Source organism: Vombatus ursinus, unplaced genomic scaffold, assembly GCF_900497805.2.
Source record: "Vombatus ursinus unplaced genomic scaffold, bare-nosed wombat genome assembly UNPS02014811.1, whole genome shotgun sequence".
Taxonomy (NCBI): Eukaryota; Metazoa; Chordata; class Mammalia; order Diprotodontia; family Vombatidae; genus Vombatus; species Vombatus ursinus.
Window position 1 is genome coordinate 9,479,285 of NW_020954589.1, and position 19,426 is coordinate 9,498,710.

The following is a 19,426-nucleotide window of genomic DNA, read 5'->3' on the forward strand; positions in this document are numbered from 1 at the left end:
GGACAGCTGAAAGGATTATAGGGATGGGCCAGCTGCCTCAGGCGAGTGCCGGAGTCTGGGCCGAGTGGGAAAGTCCAGAGTCTTTTAGGGGTCTATCATCATAGCGGGCCCCATCAGAGAGATTTCAGGGGCATCCAGTGCTCATCAGTACCAGAGGAAGGGCTGGTTGCTGTGACTCATAGGACCAAAGATTTAGAGCATCTACTAAAACCTCTTATTTCACCGATAAAAACACAAAACAAAAACAAAGAAAAAAAAACTGAGAGGATCCTCTGATTCTGTTAAGTGACTTGCCCAAAGCCAATCAGTAAGCAGCAGAGCAAAGACTTAAACTGAGGTTTTCTAATTATAAATCAAAGACTTGCCCATTATACCATGCTGCATAAAGACTATCTACTAAAAAGGCATTTGAAGCAATACACTTTCCATCAGTTTCCTGGGTTTGAATTTTGGCTCAGACACTAGCAGTATGACCCCCAGGCAAACTATTTAACCTTTCTGGGCTTCTTTTTTCTCATTGATAAAACTAGGATATTGGACTTTATTACCTCTACAATCTCTTACAGCTCTGAATCGATGATCTACGACCTTTCTCTATGAAATGAGGGGTGAGAATTAGGTGACTTTTTAAGACCCCTTTGGGATCAAAATCCCATCCTCCAGCCTTCCTTCCATTTTCCTCATCACCGTCTTTATTGTCCTTCTGTTCCCCACCCCCCACCCCTTCTCCTTCAATCCCATTATATCCTTTCCTCCCTCCTCCTAGTCCCATCATGCAGTGCCATGGGCAGGAGACCTAGAGTAGATGCTTTATATTCCTGTTACTTTGTGTACCACAGGGGGACTCCAACCCTGGTCACAATTGCAGAGAAAATTATAGTCTTAGGCTGGTCAGGCTTCTGTTGTTAGCTTCCAAATCTCTCCTGACTTAGCTGCTCCCATGTGGTGTGATTTCTCTCACCAAGTGTTGTTTTCCTTTTCTCCGCCTGTGTTTGTATGGAATGCCATGAATTTGATATAGTGATTGCCTAACACATATACCACATAATAGTATTTTATTTCTTTCCATAGCACTGTTTGCATGACAAATGAGTTGGTAACATTTATGCAATTCCTTGAAGCTGTGCAGTTCAGTGTATAAAGAATGAGCTTTTGGGGCATCATACTAGCCCTGTGTATTGTAAAGGCATGAGACTGATGGCTTAAACAAAGTTAATAAACAGCAATTGGCAGAATGATGGTATCTGTCTTCAGATAAGCTTTCAGGAGCCTGAGTAAATAAATAAATAAATAAACAGATACTGGGCCTGAGCCAATCCCACAGGGTATACAATGTTGCTTTCTTGCATTTGAGGATGCTGACTTGTACAACCACAACCCAAGAGACACATGATCCTTCCTGAAGCCCTTTCTGGACTGACTGTAAAGATTCCCTCACTGACAAGAACCCTGCTGTTGCCACAGGTGAACCTGAGAACTTTTTCAGCTGTGGTTCTTCATCATATGTGGCTTTGTTACTTTTCTCTCCAGATCAGTGCATCCCCAACTCACTATTTGCTTCTGTTGCTAATATTGTTTGCCAGGTGCTCATGGCTCTGCCCCATTGTTTCAGATTTTCTTTTATCATATGGCTCAATTCAAGCTAAAAAAATTTATTAAACACATGTGCAAAGCACTGTGCTAGAGCTGGGAATACATAAATATATTGCAGATTTCATTTAAGGAGCTTACAAAGATAATTGTGATAGTGGGATCATAGGGTCATAGATTTAGAATTAGGGAGGCATCCTCTTCTCCCCTCTTTCAGCTTCCCCGTGAGTAAACTCAGATCCAGTGAGATTTAATGAATTCTCTAATGTCAGAGCCAAATGTGGCAGAATATGAATCTGAATCTTTGATTCCAAAACCAATGAACCTTTTATGGTATGGTGAGATCAGTACAAAGGACTAATCCTATTAAAATTCTATGAGAATTTGAGGAAATTTGAGTGATCACCTCTGCCTAGGGATATCAGAGAAGCTTCATGGAGGAGGTGGTAACTAAGTTGAACCTTGAATGAAAGGAGGGACTTTAGCAGATAGAAAAGTAGTGTATGGGAGTGCATTGCATGAGTAGGGGGGAGGTTGGGATGGGACAGTAGCAGGCTGCAGAGTCAGATTCTTTGAATGTATTTCTTAGGCTCATAAATTTAGAACTAGAAGGGATTAGAAGCTATCTAGTTCAACCACCTCATTTTACAAATGAGGAAACTGAGGCCCAGGAAGATTGAATGACTTGCCTGAAGTCACACAGGTAATAAGCATCAGAGGTAGGATTTCAACCCAGGTTTTCTGAATTCAGAGCCAGTGCTCTTTCCCATACTGCCTCCCAAAGTACATAAAAGGGAGAAAGCATGAGATAAAAATAGGTTGGAGCCAGCCTGAGGAGGCCCTTGATGCCAGGATCAGGATTTTATACTTTATTCAGTAGGTAGTGGGGAGTTACTGAAGATTTTTGAGTAGAAGAGTGATACATTAAGAAATTTGCCTGGATAAGCTACATGAAACAGATTGAAGAGGCAAAAGTTGAGTCAGGCAAAAGTTGGAGGCTCAACCAGTTTGGAGGTTCTCAGAGAATGAACAAAGATGGTAGCAATGTGAATGGGAAGGAGGGGCTGAGATAGGAGAAAGAATGCTGAAGGACTTGGTAATGTTCAAGTATATGGTGTGACATAGATGGAGGAGTCAAAGGTCTCCTGGGAGACCGGGAGTATGGTGAAGCTATAAGAGATAGAGAAATTGGGAAGGGGTCACTGCTTCTGTGGAACTAACATTCACAGAGAAAGTGCTTCTTAACATATATTAATTTTCTTCCTACTACCTGACTGGGTCTTTTCTTCCTTCGCAGTTCCCTTCAAGGTGGATATTTTGGGTTTACTACTTTTTTTTTAATCCCTCCTTTCTTCAAAAAGGAGGATTGGAAGTCAATGTCTAACCCTACCTCCACCCTGCCCCTATATCTTTATACTTTACATTTTCCTCATGAACTTGTGCTCTGGCCTTGTACATTCTCAGAATTGGAAATGCCTTCCCAGTCCCCAAACAACATTGGCTTGTCCCCAAGGCTCCCTTTAGCTATTTTACTAAATCAGTCAGTGTGTTTCTTGCCGTTTTCCTTGATGTAACTGTCAGTGAACACTTCATTCACAACTTTCCAAGTCTCATTACACCTGTTTTGCTGGAGGAACTGAACTCTTTGGCTCCCAATTTGCTTGGTAATTCTGAAAGTATCAGCATTTCACCTCAGTATGGTCTTTCCTGCCATAGCCCATTGTCATAAGTGGATACAAGAATCTTCAGGGGTTCTTGGAACTTGGTTTCAGATGTCTACAATATTAGTTTAGTGCACGGACCAATCTTTGATATTAATGCATATTTTAAGGCAAACAAAACTCTTGCAAAGTCACAAGGTATCATCCTCTCTGCCTTCCTTTTTGTTGTGTGTGTGTGTGTTTTGTTTTTTTTTCTTTCAGCCCAGGGAAGGTCTTCCTGATTTATTAAAGGCAGAAATGGGAAAACGAACTTCAGTTTCTTAATCTACTTAGCAACCACATGCACACATTTAACAGATGTGAAAGAGTTCTTAAAGGAGACTCCAGTGACCCTAGCGTAGTGCAATGCTAGTTTCTTTTAAGCTGACCTCTATCCAGCACAGTGTAACCTTTTAATAATATTGCCCATAAATCTTTTAACAAGTTGTACTCTCCCTCTCTTCTTTTGAAAATCTTACGCAGATCCATCTGTTCCACAAAGATTTCAAGTGCAATGATTGCCTAGGGCATCTTCTCCTTTGGCCTTCTCAACCCAGAACACACACCCTGCCCTCTTCTCCCACTGGTAAGTTTCTCCTGGGGCTTCCATTTTGTGGAGGGGCCCCAAACCATCATTCATTTCCCTTGTGGCCATGCTCCTGACTTCTGTTTTCAAAACCATGCCCATACCAGGTAACTTCATTTCTCTCCCTCCCATTGTCCCTTCTCAGCTCCTTTTTGTGTGATGTCTTCCCACATTAGAATGGAAGCTCCTTGACACCAGGACTGGCTTTTTTTTTTTTACTTGTATTTAATTTGAATTCCAAGTGCTTAGTCCAGTGCCTGGTATGAAGTGAGTATTTAATAAATGCCTTTTGCCTTCTTTCCTTCATCTTTTTGTACTGTTGTAAAACATATCTTGAGTAGCTGTAGGGAGGCTGTTGCTCGGGAATGTAAAGGTGGTGAGAGTCCTTTCTGGGGAACAAGACTAAGTCTGGGTGAACACTGGATTTGGGGTTTGAGAAGCTATGTTCAGCTCCAGCTCTGTCACTTTATGCCTGTGTGATCTTGGGCACACTTAACCTCTCTGGCCTCAGCGTTTTCACCTTTAAAATGAGAGGGTTGAAGTAGATGACTTCTGAGGTCCTTCCAGCTCCTGATCTGTGATCTGATGATCTTTGTGAGCTCCCCTAGCCTTTATTTGTGGGGCTTTGTATGTGTTGTACCATGAGGAAACAATGTAAGTTTGAAGTTGGAGGAGGCAATGAAGATCTTTTCATTTGACAGCTTTTGATTTATAATGAGGACCTGGGCGTTATCTTTATTACCTTAGCCCTCACTGTAACTCCATGTTAAATTTAAATTCATTCATTCTTTCAGCAAACATGCATTCAGGTCCTGTTGTGTACAGAATACTCTATAAAGTTCTAGGGGTCATAAAAAATTTAGATAAGAGGCACTCTCTATCCTTTTGGAACTTTTGGTTTAGTAGGGGGATAAGACACAATGCAGGTAACTATAATATACAATTAATACTTATTAGTTGTTTCTCTTGACTAAGGTATGTAATTATCATATATGATAATGATAGCTAGCATTTATATATTGCTTTAAGGTTTACAAAGCTTTTTAGTCTCTCCACAACCCTGGGAGGTAGTTGCTATTATATTACACATAAAGGAAACTGGGACAGACAGGTTAAGTGACTTGTACAGAGTCACACAGATGGTGAGAGTCTGAGGCAGGATTTGATGTCTGACTCCAGGTCCAATTCTTTATTCATTGCACCTCTTAGCTGCCCGTGTACATATATTCAGGAATCTGTGAAAATTTCATTCTAATAAATTGTGCAAAACAAAATGTTACATAAGGGCATGTGGGTATAGCTGGGGGAATCAGGGAAGCTTTGAAGAGGAGGTAGCATTTGAGTTGAGTTTTAAAGGATGTCTAGGAATTCAATAAGTTAAGAGGAGGAGGAAGGACATTTTAGGCATGAGGACAATATGAACAAAGGCACGGGAGAATGTAAGACAAGTTTTAAGAGGCAGAGAGAGAGTGGAGGAGGTGGTATCCCACCTGAGGCTCTGTTCTTGGCCTCTTTTCTCTTGGGTTTTCCCTTCCCCGGATGGTCTCATTACCTATCTGGTTTTATGCATCTACATATCCAGCTCTCATCTCTCTTCTGAGGTCAGTCCCATGTCACTGCTTATTGGACATCTGTGTCAGGCACCATACCACCAAAGAGGTAAGACAGCCCCTCCCCTCAAGGAGGGCACATTCTTCTGAGGAGATGGCACATTCTCCTCCTAAGCCCACCGTTCCTTCAGACTTCCCTGTTTATGTTAAGGACACTATCCCCCAGCTTTCAGACCCCAGGACCAGACTCGGCTCTTCCTTCTTCCTCGCCCCCAACATCTAATCAGTTGCCAATCAGTTGTTGGTTCTACCTTTACAACATTTCATACATCCATCCTTTTCTCTGTGCTCCCACGACTGTCTTAGTTCAGGCCTTTATCACTTCTTGCCTATACTATTGCAGCAACTTTCTCTCTGTCTCTTGGCTTCCAGTCTTTTCCTTCTTTGATCCATCTTGAGCACAGTTGCCAAAATAACCTTCCTAAAAGTGCCCATTGGACTGTGCCACTCCCCTGCTGAAGAGACTGCAGTGGCTACCCATTGTCTCAAGGATAAAATATAAACTCCTTACCTTGGCATTTAAACCCTGCCCCAGTCTGGCTGCCGCCTATCTTTCTAGGGTTGTACGTGACTCCCCTCTGCTCATTCTGCCTTCCAGCCACATTATCCTCCTTCTCTTCCCTGAACCTCACCGCCTTTGCTCAGGCTGTTCCAACTTCCTGGAATACACTTCCTCCTCAGTCTTGCCTTTAGACTTTCTAACTTCTTTCAAGACCCAGCTCATGTACCACTTTTTATTTGAAGCTTTCCCTACCCCCTAATAGTTTCTAATAATATTCATTCTTTTCTCCTCAAATTATCGTGTGTATGTTTACATGTTGTATCTCTCTAGTAGAATGTAAGCTCCTTGGGGTCAGACACTGTTTTCCTATAAGCTTTGTATCCCCAGCACTTAAAATTTGTGATTTGAACATAGTGGGCATTTAATAAATGCCTATTAGATTGAATTAATTGCGGCTGGGAGTAATGTGAAATAAAACTGGAAAGGCAGAGTGGTACCAGATTATGGAAGGCTTTGAATATCAGGCGTATGAGTTTGAATTTGACTGAGGAGGCCTTGGAGAGACTCTGAATACTATTGAGCAGTGGCAGGGCCAGATTTTTTTTTTTCTTTTTGGTGAGGCAATTGGAGCTAAGTGACTTGCCCAGGGTCACACAGCTAGTAAGTGTCAAGTGTTTGGTCTGAGGATGGATTTGAACTCAGGTCCTCCTGACTCAAAAGGCCAGAGCTGTATCCACTGCGCCACCTAGCTGCCCCAGCCAGATCTGTTCTTTTTTTTTTTTTTCCTTGCTGGGCTATGGGGTTAAATGACTTGCCCAGGGTCACACAGCTAGTGTTATGTATCTGAGATCGGGTTTGAACCCAGGTCCTACTGACTCTAGGGCAGGTGCTCTATCCACTGCGCCACCTAGCTTCCCAAGTGGGAAATATATATATATATATATATATTTTTTTTTAGAAAGTTGAGGAGGGGGGCAACTAGGTGGTGCAGAGGATAGAGCACCATCCCTGGATTCAGGAGGACCTGAGTTCAAATCCGGCCTCAGACACATAATACTTACTAGCTGTGTGACCCTGGACAAGTCACTTAACCCCATTGCCTAGCCCAGAAAAAAAAAGGAAAGTTGAAGAGGGCAAAGAAGCTAGGTGGTACAGTGGATAGAGCACTGAATCTGGAGTCAGGAAGACCTGAGTTCAAATCTAGCTTCTATCACATCCTTTTTTTTTTTTTTTGCTAGGCAGTGGGGTTAAGTGACTTGCCCAGGGTCACACAGCTAGTAAGTGTCAAGTGTCTGGTCTGAGACTGGATTTGAACTCAGGTCCTCCTGACTCCAGGTCCAGTGCTCTATCCACTGCGCCACCTAACTGCCCCCAGATTTATTCTTAAGAAAGATTATTCTGTCTGCATTATAGAGGATGGGTGGGATTACAGATAGATTAGAGGGATAATATAATGGAAGTGGGGAGATCTGTTAGGAGGTTATTTTTTGGGTAGAGAGGAGTGTTAATGAGGGCCTGAGAGAGGGTGGTGACCATGAGAATAGGCTGGAGGGCATTCCAGAGAGGTTGTGGAGGTCTAATAGATAGGACCTTTTAATTGATTAGACATAAGAGGTAAAAGTCAACAATAACCTCTTAAATTTTGAGAACAGGAGACTGGGTGAATAGTGGCACCACATGTAGAAATAGGGAAGTCAGAAGGAGGAGCTGGTTTAGGAATTCATAGGATCATGGATTAGAATTAGAAGAGACTTTAGAGGACATTTTGTCTGAAATCCTCATTTTTTTCAGATAAGGAAGGATTGAATGACTTAGATAATGGCAGACACAGAATTTAAACCTGGGTCCTCTGACTCTGGGTCCATTGCATCGTGCTGCCTCTCAGTAAAACAGAATAAGCTCAGTTTGGGTTGTGTTGAGTTTGGGTTCTAATGACATCTCTCTCCCTTGGGTCATATATAGCTTCAGTGAAGATGGCAATCTCTGATTGATCAGAGAGAAATGCCAAGAACAGGTTAAGTCTCCTGCTCTTTATAATTTGGCTGAAAATTAAATGAAATGTGGTTCTTTTAGAGGACCTCCCAACTGACCAATCTAATACTTCGCTGTCTTTGGATACAAGTTTCTTTTCAGGTATAGAATATATTTACATTTTCAACATGATGTCAATAACAAATTGTGTGCCAGAAAAGTGTAATGCTTTCGTTGGGGCTTTGTCTACGATTAGATTTTACTAAATTACAGAATACAAATATTAGGCAATGACTCTTTGCTTTTAATTATTCAATTTCATGGTAGATCTACATAGATCAGTAATTATAAAATCAGTACCAATATGGTTACCAAAAAACTACCTGATCATCTTAATCTTCTAACTTGGAGTTTAGGTGGCTCCATAATTACCTAAGGTTTTTGGGTTGAGCATAAAGGATATTTCAAAGGAATGTCGAATGATGTGTAATTACCCTGTAATTACAAGGTATTTAGACAGTGATTCTATTCCATTTAGCTAGATAAACAGAAGAAAAAGACCTGGAGAAAATAGGTGCTTGCAGAGAAAGAGAGTTGATCCCAGGAAGCCACTGGGGTCATTCTGTGTGTCGTTGACCAATCCTGGCTGGTTTCTTATTAAGTTACCCTCTTGTTTTAAGTACGCCCCTTGCCTGTCTCTCTCCTTATGTTGAGTAAAAATACAATCGTTTTCTTTTGGATGGGTTCTCAGGTTTGTTTTTTTCGTTCTCCTCTTCCAGCCCTGGACAGGTCCTGTGAGTAATCGAGTCTGCCGTCCTGGAAACTGGATGAGCTTGTGGCTGAAAGGAATTATTTGAGCTGATCGTGGGAAATCGAACAGTGACAGGAGGAGGAAAAAGAGAATAGAGAGAAACCGACACATCTGAACAGCCGGCTGGGACACTGTGCATACAAATGCAGGTTGTAGCCTGTTTTCTGTTTCAGCTCATTACAGAGGAACACATCAGAGGCAGGCAGCATGAGGGCCGGGGACGCAGAAGGCCAAAATTGTTGTCTTTCTCATGGTGCTCGCCACTGGAACAGAAAGCATTCACACGCTTTCAAGATACTATGGAATCCAAACAGATTCCCTTTTTAAAATGTACATCATCGGGGAAGAATTTTGCTAGGTGGTCCAAATTCCCTTTTCATGTTGCATCTCCACTCCCAAGAAATTGGAAAAAAATCCTTTGAGTGGGTGCGGGGCATGATGGATCCAGAGGTGAGCTCCCTCTACTGGTGATGGGAGGGGGCACAGCACCTGAGGCCTCTGAAGCCTGCTGCCTTCAGTGATGGTGTAGCATCCCTGAGAGAGAAGACAGAACACAGGGGGCCAGCTTATTCCTTGCCTCTGGATGGATGTGGGGAGGAGGAAAAATCAATGTTTTCCAAATGAGAAGGGACAGAGAACATTTTGTGTTAGAGCTTCTTGGAGTGTTACAGATAATGGAGTGAACCAGGGCCAGGGAACTCTGAACAATGATGAGGAATCTTAGATTCATTCTTTCCCAAGCACTTCGTTTATGAGCTCCTACACCCTTTCCCCCTTTCCCCCACTGCATCCCCTGCTGCAGCACTCACTCCTTTCCCACTTATTAGTGGGTATCATCAGGCCTTTGGCAACATTTCCTGGGAGCCTGCAGCTGGGCTGACACTGATCAGTATGTGCATTGGAAATGTGTTTGTGAGTGTGCAGTATATTAAGTTAGCATCCAGCTCTGGGTATTATATAAGGCTTTGTTTGTCCTTTAGGGAACTATCCATAGAGGCACCAAGAAAAGAAGTGGACCCTTAAGAATTCTACCTGGGGTCTTGTCCCTTTGCTCCAGGATCTATTCCACATTGGATGTGCCATGACCCAGGCTAAAATCATATTGGATAGGTAGCAGATTCATCGTGTCTCATTGCTAGGTAACCTATGGAATGAGAATGCTGCAGTTCTTATAAGGTACTAGTTTATAAATAAATGAACATTCATTAATGCTAAATTAAATTAGAATTACATTTCCTACCCGGTTTTGTTTAGAAGGCAGAAATAAGTGGATTGGCTGTGTGATTTTGCTGCTGATGCTGTAACATGGAGTCAAAAGGTGATATTGATACTAATAATAATAATAATAATGATAGTAATTTTCACTTTGCTGGTGCCTTTTGTACCAAGATCTTAAAGCAGATATTACCACTTTGCTTTTGTAAATACTCATTGAGGCTCATAGGCTTGCATGTGGTCAAATAGATGGTCAAGGGTAGAGTATGAGACTTACAACCTCCATCTCATTGAACTTGCGCTCTCTTCAGGAAACAGAACTGGAATAGCAGTCAGGGGGCTTGGGTTCTAATCCTGTCTACTGATAACTAGCTATAAGACCTTGGGTAAGTTATTTCCTCTCTTTGGACCTCATTATCTTCTGTAACATAAGGGGTTTAATACCTGTAAGACCTCTCCAGGCTCTAACATTCCATGATTCTTTGTTAACATTTTTAAAAGCCAATAAACCTTAGTTGTATTGCTTATAAAATACTGTGGTTCTGACCTTCTTGTGGTAAATGTGTATGCAACTTGGGATCACTTCTCTCAGTATCTTTTTTTTTCTTTAAATGAGACCTGGATTTACCCTGTAGAAATAAAAGAATTTCAAATAAAAGCACCATTTCCTTAAACTTTATACTTTATTCAATGAAGTAAAGCTTGTTTTGGATTGTGTGTTTTCTTCTTAAATTGAAATCCAGGAGTGGGTCAGGCACCTGTCCACAGCTTTACTGTCGGGTTTCTAGAACTTGGGCTTTTGTCCACATTCTTCTGTGGCAGAGCCCATCAGTTCACTGCAGAGTGAAGCAAGAGAAATTTGTCAGCTGTTCTGTCAGCCTGTCCTAGGAGAGAAAACTCCCAAATCTTAAAACATTAAAAAAAAAAACAAAAAAAAAACCCAACAACCCAGGAGGAAGGTCTGGCAGCCTCCAAGTCTAGTTAAAGGGATAAGAAGGAGGCTTCAGGAGCTGCCATCTAAGCTCTACCTCTCAGATGTCTTCATAGCCTGGGGGAAGTCACTCAACCTCTCAGTTTCTCCATCTCTAACCAGGCTTATTTTCTTCTCCCAGGATTTGCGAAAATTCATTAGTCAAATGATATCTGGTATCTGGAACTTTAACCCAAACAGGGTCCTGAACTTCCTTAAGGCCAAATGGAATCCAGAGTTTTGATTTTCAGAATGGGTGGGATAATGCAGACTTTCCCATCAAAATTCAGGCAACAGTTTGACCTCTGGGAAATCACGTGGTCCTGGTTTTGTTTAGTTTAAAGAAATGAAAAATGGTTGGACTAAGGGGAGGGTTGTGAGGTGAGTACGTTGTTCATACTCCCTTGCCTGTCTCCATCTCCCCCACCCCAGCAGAAGAAGGGCACAAAAATGGGGACAGAGACACTGAAGCTGGGGCCCGGGTGCTAAAGGGCCTGAGAATCCTGCTTGAACAGCCGTCAGCAACAATCATTTGCTTGCAGCGGCCTGTTATTAGGCTCCCCTCGGAGATGAGGGTGCACGGGCAGGAGGAAGACAGCTTAATGTTCTTAAGTGTAAAGCAGAAAAACAAATTGCAGTCCGTAAGTGGAGCAAACCCAGCTTGGCTGGTGCTTCTGGAATATAAATACCGGAGCAGCCCTGACGGGGAGGAGGCGGAGGGGCGGGAGGACAGGAACTGAGACTTAGAAACTCAGAATCCTTACCGTTCTGGGTGGACAGCAACACCTCAGTCAGCAGCTCTTCCAGGACGCCCCGATATTTTTCCAGCTGCCTGGAGTTCATCCTTATTCCAATTTCTACAGGAGCAGTCAGCTGTGAAATAAGGCAGAGTTAACAAGAAAGGAATATGCACAGAGAAAGTGGTTAACCCTTGGGTGCCCTACAGGTAGAAGGAAGGATTGACTCTAGGGGACTGAGCATATCTTCCTCCTTTACCCTGGGGCTTTCTCTGTGCTGCTTAGGTAGCCATGGGGATAGTTAGGAATTGAAAAGCCCCTTTGGTGCTGTTTTTAAACTAGGGTGCCAGACTCTCTGGCACACTGCCTAGGGGTACAGCAGAGAAACTACTCTGTTGATTTTACTAACAGGATAAACAAACCTCCTTTGGTGGCAGATGATTATGTGTGTGTGTGTGTGTGCCTCTCCCCACCTCCCAATGCGGGCAAGGGAGCTGAAGCTGGAGGGAGCTGAACCTTGAGTTTCCCCGCAGAGATTCAACATGAGCTAGCTCCGTGAACTTATTTGGGGGAGAGACTATGCTCTCAAGAGGCCCGGGAATTAGGGGAGAGGCAGCCTTGGAGTATCACAGGAGTGAAGCCCTGGTAGGCCCGGGGCTGAGGAGTGATCAGAAGTGAGACTGATAGGTTTAAAGCAGAAAGGCTGATGTGCAAATCTGGCCCAAACAGCGGCCACCAGCAGGGGAGGATGGTGCAGAAGGGAGGGGGCTAGGTTTTGAGTCAGGAATGTAATAGACTCAGACTTGGAGAACCATAAGATGTCAGAACTGGAAAGGACTTTAGAACATGTTAAATATAACAGAGAATGTTGGAACTGGAAGGGACCTTAGACACCATCTAGTCTAACCTTATCATTTTGTAAGTGAGGAAACTGAGGCCCAGAGAAATAAGAAATGGGAGAATTTGTGGGCAGGGCACCTGAGGCAAAAGACACTATTTTCTATAATTCTTGTGGGCCTGGACTGGTCTGGCTTTGAATCATGGAATCTCAGGGCTGGAAGGGGCCTCAGAGACCACCTATCTCTTTCAACCTCCTAATCCTATGCAGGATCAAATGGAACTCAGAGGGGGTGTGACTTGCCCAAGCTAACAAAGCAAATTAATGCCAGGGCCAGGAATAGAAATAGCGGGGCTATTTCTATAATGCTATGATGCATGCCTCTCTTGTGCTGAACTGAGTTGGTCTCACGGCTCTATAGGGAAAGACTTATGTCTCCAAGAGGCAGTCCTGAGGTTCAGAAGGTTCCCCTGATTCCTTGAGAGGACTCCCCTGAGAGAGCTTCTGCAGCCTGAGCCTATCAGTTGTCATGTCCCATATCTCGCACATTTCCCGCCTATTGGAAGTAGACTTGAGGTGTGCCGAATGCATCATCCAGAATGTGGGATTAATAGATGGTAGTAGAAGGCGATCACCTCCAGGACTTTTATTTTATACCAGCCTCCTGCCACAGTTAGGTCCTCAGGGCATTGTACCATGGTACAATGGAGAGGGTACTGGACTGGAAGTCAGTACTAATTTGCTGTGTGACCTTGAGCAACTCACTCCCACCCTCTGAACCTCAATTTCCTCCTTTATAAAATTAAAGCATTGTACTAGATGGTTTCTCAGGTTCATTCTAGCTCTGACACTCCTTGATTTTCAAGCAGCCTGATCTTTGTTCATATCTGCCAGGTTACAACATCTTATTCTCATACGAACAGCATAATATAGTGAAAAGCATACTGGCCTAGGAATCCATCAGGAGTCAGGAAATATGGCTCCTAGCCCTGGTTCTTCCAGTGACAGGCTATATGATTTTGTCCAAAGTACTTTACCCACTTAGCCCTCGGTTTCCTCTTCTGCTAAATGGGGGTGGTGGTGTTTGGGTCACCTCTAAGATCCTTCTAGTTCTGACATTTTATGATTCTCAATCAGAAGCTCAAATGGCCCAGACTTTTGCCCCTCAGTAGCTATCTTACTAGATTTTGCTCAGAAAGTATTTGGTGTGGTGCGGAAAAGTACTAGACTTGGAATTAGGGGCCTGTGCTTGAATTCCCTGGTTAGTACAGCAGTAATTCTGTCTACCTGTTATGTTGTAGACTGGGATTTGATTAATTCCTAGTAGGGGAAGGAAGTGCAACCTTATTTGAGAGGCAGTGGAGAATGCTGGAGCTGGAGTCTGAGGGCCTTGAATTTGAGTTCTGACTCTACCACTTACTGATACTGTGTGAACTGGTTGGAGCAAATCACTTAATTTCTCTGGGCCACAATGGTTTCCTCCTTTGTAAAATGAGGGGTTTGGACTAAATGACCTTAAAGATCTTTTCCTGGAACTGAGGATGCTAGCCTGGAGAAAAGAAGACTTAGAGGGCATATGATATCTATTTTAAAGTATCGGAAGATCTGTTGTATGGAGGAGGAATTAGACTGATTCTGTTTGGCCCCAGAAGGCCAAACTCTGTGCAGTGGGTAAAAGTTACAAAGAGGCTAATTCTGGCTTGAAGTCAGGGAAAGCTTCTGAACAATAAAAGCTACCCCAAAATGAAATGACCATTTGTCAGGTTGTGGTAGAAAGCATTCTTTTTTTGGGGGGGAGGGGCAGGTTGCATTAGATGATTGCTTGAGGTCCTTCACGACTCTGAAATTTTGTGATTCTTTGATTCCACCTCTAAATCTATAGCCCTTCCTCTGTAACCTTGAACAAGGCACTGAACTTCTCTGGGCTCGTTTTATCACCTGTAAAATAAGGAGGTTGGACTGGATAGTCTGTGAGGTCTAACTCTAACCCCAATTGGCACCTCAAGCGTGAAGTACTGGGCTGGGAGAACAATCCCTCTCTGACTGACTCAGTTGGCTAGTTTGTACCCCAAAGCCAGATTTCTGTCCCCTCAATTGTCAGCATCAGTCTTCCCCATCTTGGAGATCCATCCCTTCTTATGAACTGGGCTGATCTCTGGGCCTGATCCTTACCTTGATCATTTCATTCTCTTCCTCCTTATTGAACTCCAAGAGAGCAATAGGATCCTCTTCCTCTGATCTCTGCTGCACACTCAGAGATTTCTTTTGCCCTTTATTCCTTTCCCTCTCCTGGAGGAGGCACAACAGAGCAGAGCGTTAGACTCACCCTTCCTTGCCCTAAGCCCCTCTCCACATTCTCTCATCTCCTACCACTACCGGCCTAGTGGCTGCCTCTAGCAAAAGTCTCCCTTGGGCTATTGAAGAATGTGTAGTCAGCTCTGGAACTCTCTTGGGGGGGGGCAAGCACCTCCCCATCCCACCACCCTAACCACCCTCCAGGCATCCTGGGTGGGGACAATTTCGAAATCCAGTTGTTCAGAAATAGTCCTTGGGGTTGAGCAGCCAAGAGGTGCTGGAACACTGTTCACTTCTACTTAATGCACTGCACTCTGATTGTTGTTGTTAATTAAGTTAAAATGCTTAAAATAATTGTCACCCTTCGTGCATATTAAGTAGAAAAAAATGTGTTTTGAGCAAGGAGCCTATGAAGATCTGGAGAAAGACAGAGCAGCCTGTGTGGGAGCTGGAGAGGGGGAGGGGAGGTGGCCTGTGTGTGCCACATCCCTGGGAGGTGATTTATAAGAGCCAAGACAGAGAGATGAATTATGGAGGAAGGAGATTGCAGCTTCTTCATAAAATTCCCCGCGCCTTGCAATTACGAGGAGAAAAACCGTAGAGCAGATTAATGTAAAGTGTCCTTTAGTTGCCGTTTTGCTATTTTATGTTCTACTGAGTTTGACTGTTTCAGTCCAGCCCCAAATCTTGCTTGGTGTCCTTCTCCCAAGGTCCCTGAGCGCTGTAGATCAGATACATCCCAGCCTTTTATAATTCCTTTGGTTTCTCTAATGACACTCTTAGGATTCCTCTCTAGGCATGTCTTCAGATGTGTCTATTCCAGTGCAATTGATCTACCCTTCAGTAGAGTACGCTAACATTTGTTGTGACAGCGCCTTAAAGAAGCCATCAGAGCTCCTCCTCGCCTTCTTCATTCCTTCCCAAAAGAAGGGCTTTGAATGCCACCTCAAAGAGCTGCTTTTTCTTCTGGGATCCGAAGAATGTCCCCCTTTTCTTTCTGCTTGTACCTTCCATATCACACATGCCACAAGGGAGATTTGGGATAGGAGGCAGGCCTCTGTGGCACCAGTGGATTTTGTGTGTTTATCTTTCTGTGTTGGAGCCTCAGGCTCAGTCGGGAAGAGGGCTAGGGATGTGGTGAGGGAAATGAGATGTGTTATGTGACTTTCATTCCACCAGCTCCTTAGGTCACCAGATTAAGGGATCACAAGAAGCTGCCTACAGATGCCACCAAACAGGATCTCAAACCAAGAGTTAGGAGAAATAGGAACCAAGACATAAGAGTGTGTGAGAGACAGTATGCTCTCGTAGGCCCCAGGCTTAGACTCAGGAGACTGCATTAATAAGATCCTGACTCTGCTGCTTATTACTTATGTATTGCCTTGGACAAGTCACTTATACAATGGGAAGATAGTTCACTGGCTCTGAATTTGGAAGACCTGGTTTCAAATCCCACTTGTTAGACCTTGGGTGAGCCAACTTCCCCATACCTGGTCCTCAGTTTCCTTATCTATAAAATGAATGGGTTAGACTAGATAAACTCTAAGTTCCCTTCTAGCTCCAAATTGATGATCTGATTATCTGTGATCCAACCTCTAAGAGCCCGTAGGGAAGGCTGAAATGAGGATGATAATACTTATTATACTGCTTCCCTCACAGTGCTGTTATAAAAATTGCTTTGTGCTGCCCCACCCCCCTTTTTTAAAAAGTCTGGGGCTTTGACTTTTATCAATGTAGGGAATTCTCCACATGGAAATTCCTTCCATTGATTCATTTCACCCACTCCTCTATAACTTAGGGTTTTAGAGAGCTGCCTGGGGCACACTGAGTGAGAGGGAGATAACTGGTTTGTGTCAGACAGAGAACTTGACCTCACATCTTCTGACTCCAATCTATCAAGTATGGCATCATGCCTCTTGCAATCTTTAAAAATGCTCTATAAACGCATATTGCTCCTATCATGTATGACTCTCTTCCTTATGTAGGGGCTGTTGTCTTATTTTCATCAGATCTGCCCTGATTGCCTTGGGGTTTGGTAAATATGAAGAAGCCCTTCTACTTCTGGTGACATTAGGAAGCTCTTTCCCTTTTCTGTCTCTGTGATTTTTCAGACATTTTCCTAGTCTAAAATGCCATCCCTCCCTCTTGTTCACCTACCCATGCATGTCCTGCTTCCTATTACTTTGGGGATAAACTCTCTGTCCTATGAACTCTTATAGTCCTTACTAGCTATGTTACCACTCTCTTGGAATTTGTCACACCCTGCCACCAGCTTGGGTATTGTCACTTAGTGTTTCCCCAAGTTTTCTGTCTTGTCTCCCCAGGTAGATGGTAAGGTCCTTGAGACCAGGAGCTTTGTTCTGTGTTTCTCTGCGTCCTTCTACAGTGCCAGGCACATACTAGATGCTCAGAAAATAGTGGCTAAATTATTTACATTTTCCTGCAGAGGATGGGTAGAGACAGAAAAAGGTGAAAAATCACATTTTTCATACCTTATCAACAACACTAATACAAGGTTTAGTCAACAAGGATGTTGGAATTCTGGGTCAAAATAAAATTTTGGGGTGATCTGTTTCATTTGCTAATGCTTCTTCCGTCTTATTGTAATGGGCAATTCAAAGAAGATGACATTGAGGTATCTCTGCTATATATAGGGAAGACCAGAGGTGTACCAGAGCCATCTCTTACTAGCTTGAGAAAGCCAATTGTTAAATTTTCATTTACCACTCAGAAACTGCTACCAGTCAAGACTTGATTTATTATTCTGTTGATTGGCTAGACTTGTCAAGACTTAAGAACATAATGGAGAAAATGGTGATAATGCAGATTAAACTTAAAAGTGTGTCAACCACACTTGTTTTTCCCCCAGAGAACCTGTTGTTAAATATTTACTAGTATGCCCGTGGGGAAGGCTAACAACCTCTTAGCTTTCAGTAAGGGCTAAAAGTTGCCTTCATCAAACCAAGAGAAATGAGCAGCAAATCCAAGTTTACCTGCATTCTCTGGACATCACTGTATGTGAAAATGGGGACAAAGCCTTCTGTCTGGGCAGCCAGCATGGTCGCTGTGTACATCACAAGCATAGTAGCTACAAGCTTGCTGGACACCATCCTGGAGACTAGAAACAATAAAGGGAATTGGTCATGATACATGGGAGCAACAATGAGGAATCATTTTAGCTCCTTTACAATTCACAGTGTATTTCTTACAACTACTCTCTGAGTTAAATAGTACAAAGTATTATTTTATACCCATCTTACAGATGAGGAAATTGAGACTCAGTGAGACAAAAAAGGTTGATTCGTAGGTTCATAAATTGAGAGTTAAAAGGACCTTAGAGAGATCTAGTCCACACCATTAATTTTACAGTTAAGGGAACAGGTCCAGAGAGCTTGGGTGACTAGCTCATGGTCACACATGAATCAGTGGCAGAGCCATGATTTATAACCTAGATCTTCTGACTCCCAAGTCCAACACTTTTCCCATTACACCACCCAGCTTTTCTGAGTGGGATGGAAAGATCATTGGGTGAGGAGGCAGATGACCTGGGTTTCACCCCCATCCCCTCACTAGTTGTGTAAACTTGGACAAGTCACCTCCTTACCTTGGGTCTCAGCTGCCTCATTTTTAAAATAAGAATAGTACTTTACTTGCCCCTAGACATGGGGCTGGACTAGTTGTATTTGTATCTGTTCCAACTTTCAGATCTATGAAAACCATCCAAAGACCTTGGGGATAAATGTATAATAGCTTAACAAAAACTAAAGAACAGCCATTCTCCATCTTTCTGACTCTTTCTCTCTCTTTCTGACTATCCTCTATGGCAGCCTTACGTGCGTTGGTTGCAGCTCAGGGCAACAGTGGATAAAAGAACACTGAGAGGCAGGGAACCTGTGTTCTGGTCCAGGCTTTCCCATTACTTTGGAATGTGACCTTGTTTAAATCAATTTCATTCTCAAGCCTCTATTATATGAAGGGGTTGAAATAGTTTCTAAGATCCTTTGTTCTAATGTTCAATGAATTTATCCATTGAAGTAAGAGTGGATGGATCCCCTCTTCTTCAGAGAATTTCCCCCTCCCTCTGATTTCTGTAAATCCTTGTGATAAACCTGATCACAGCAGCCCACACTGAGCAACACTCCTGTGTGCAGCTTGTACCAGATTAAAATGCAATTGAGAAATATTTAACAAAATAAATAAAAATATAATAGAAGATAGATAATGTTAATTTTTGGTCTTCTAAATCAGTATGATGTCTGCAGGGATGTATGGTCTAGTGGCCCTGTTTCTATTTGAGTCTGATACACTGTTGTAGAAACCCTCCACTGGACCAGTATTTCCTTGTCCAGCTTCCATGCTGCCCCACCTGGCTGGGTTGGTTAAAGCAGGAGAATGTACTGGATGACCACTCGAGACCTCTTCCAGGTTTAAGAATCTTCCTATTGTGCCAGCATTTGCTGTCAGATGGTATAGGCTGGGTCAGGGCTCAGTGGGCATTAGGAAGAAATGACCCACAGCCCAGGGCAACCATCTGCCTGACTCATGAAAGATCCAGATGGAATTGACAGCAGTGATTCCCTCCAAAGAGAAAATTCAGAGTG

At 43.1% G+C, this 19,426-nt stretch overlaps 1 protein-coding gene across 1 annotated transcript; it reads right to left on the reverse strand.

The window, feature by feature from the left end:
- Window positions 1-11,349: 11,349 nt before the first annotated feature.
- Window positions 11,350-17,935, reverse strand: MLN (motilin). The gene is made up of 4 exons (XM_027876683.1): window positions 17,819-17,935; window positions 14,703-14,819; window positions 11,720-11,828; window positions 11,350-11,501 (listed from the first exon to the last, which is right to left on the reverse strand). The coding sequence occupies exons 1-4, from the start codon at window positions 17,933-17,935 to the stop codon at window positions 11,350-11,352; spliced, it is 495 nt and encodes a 164-aa protein (XP_027732484.1).
- Between the last annotated feature and the right edge of the window lie 1,491 nt (window positions 17,936-19,426).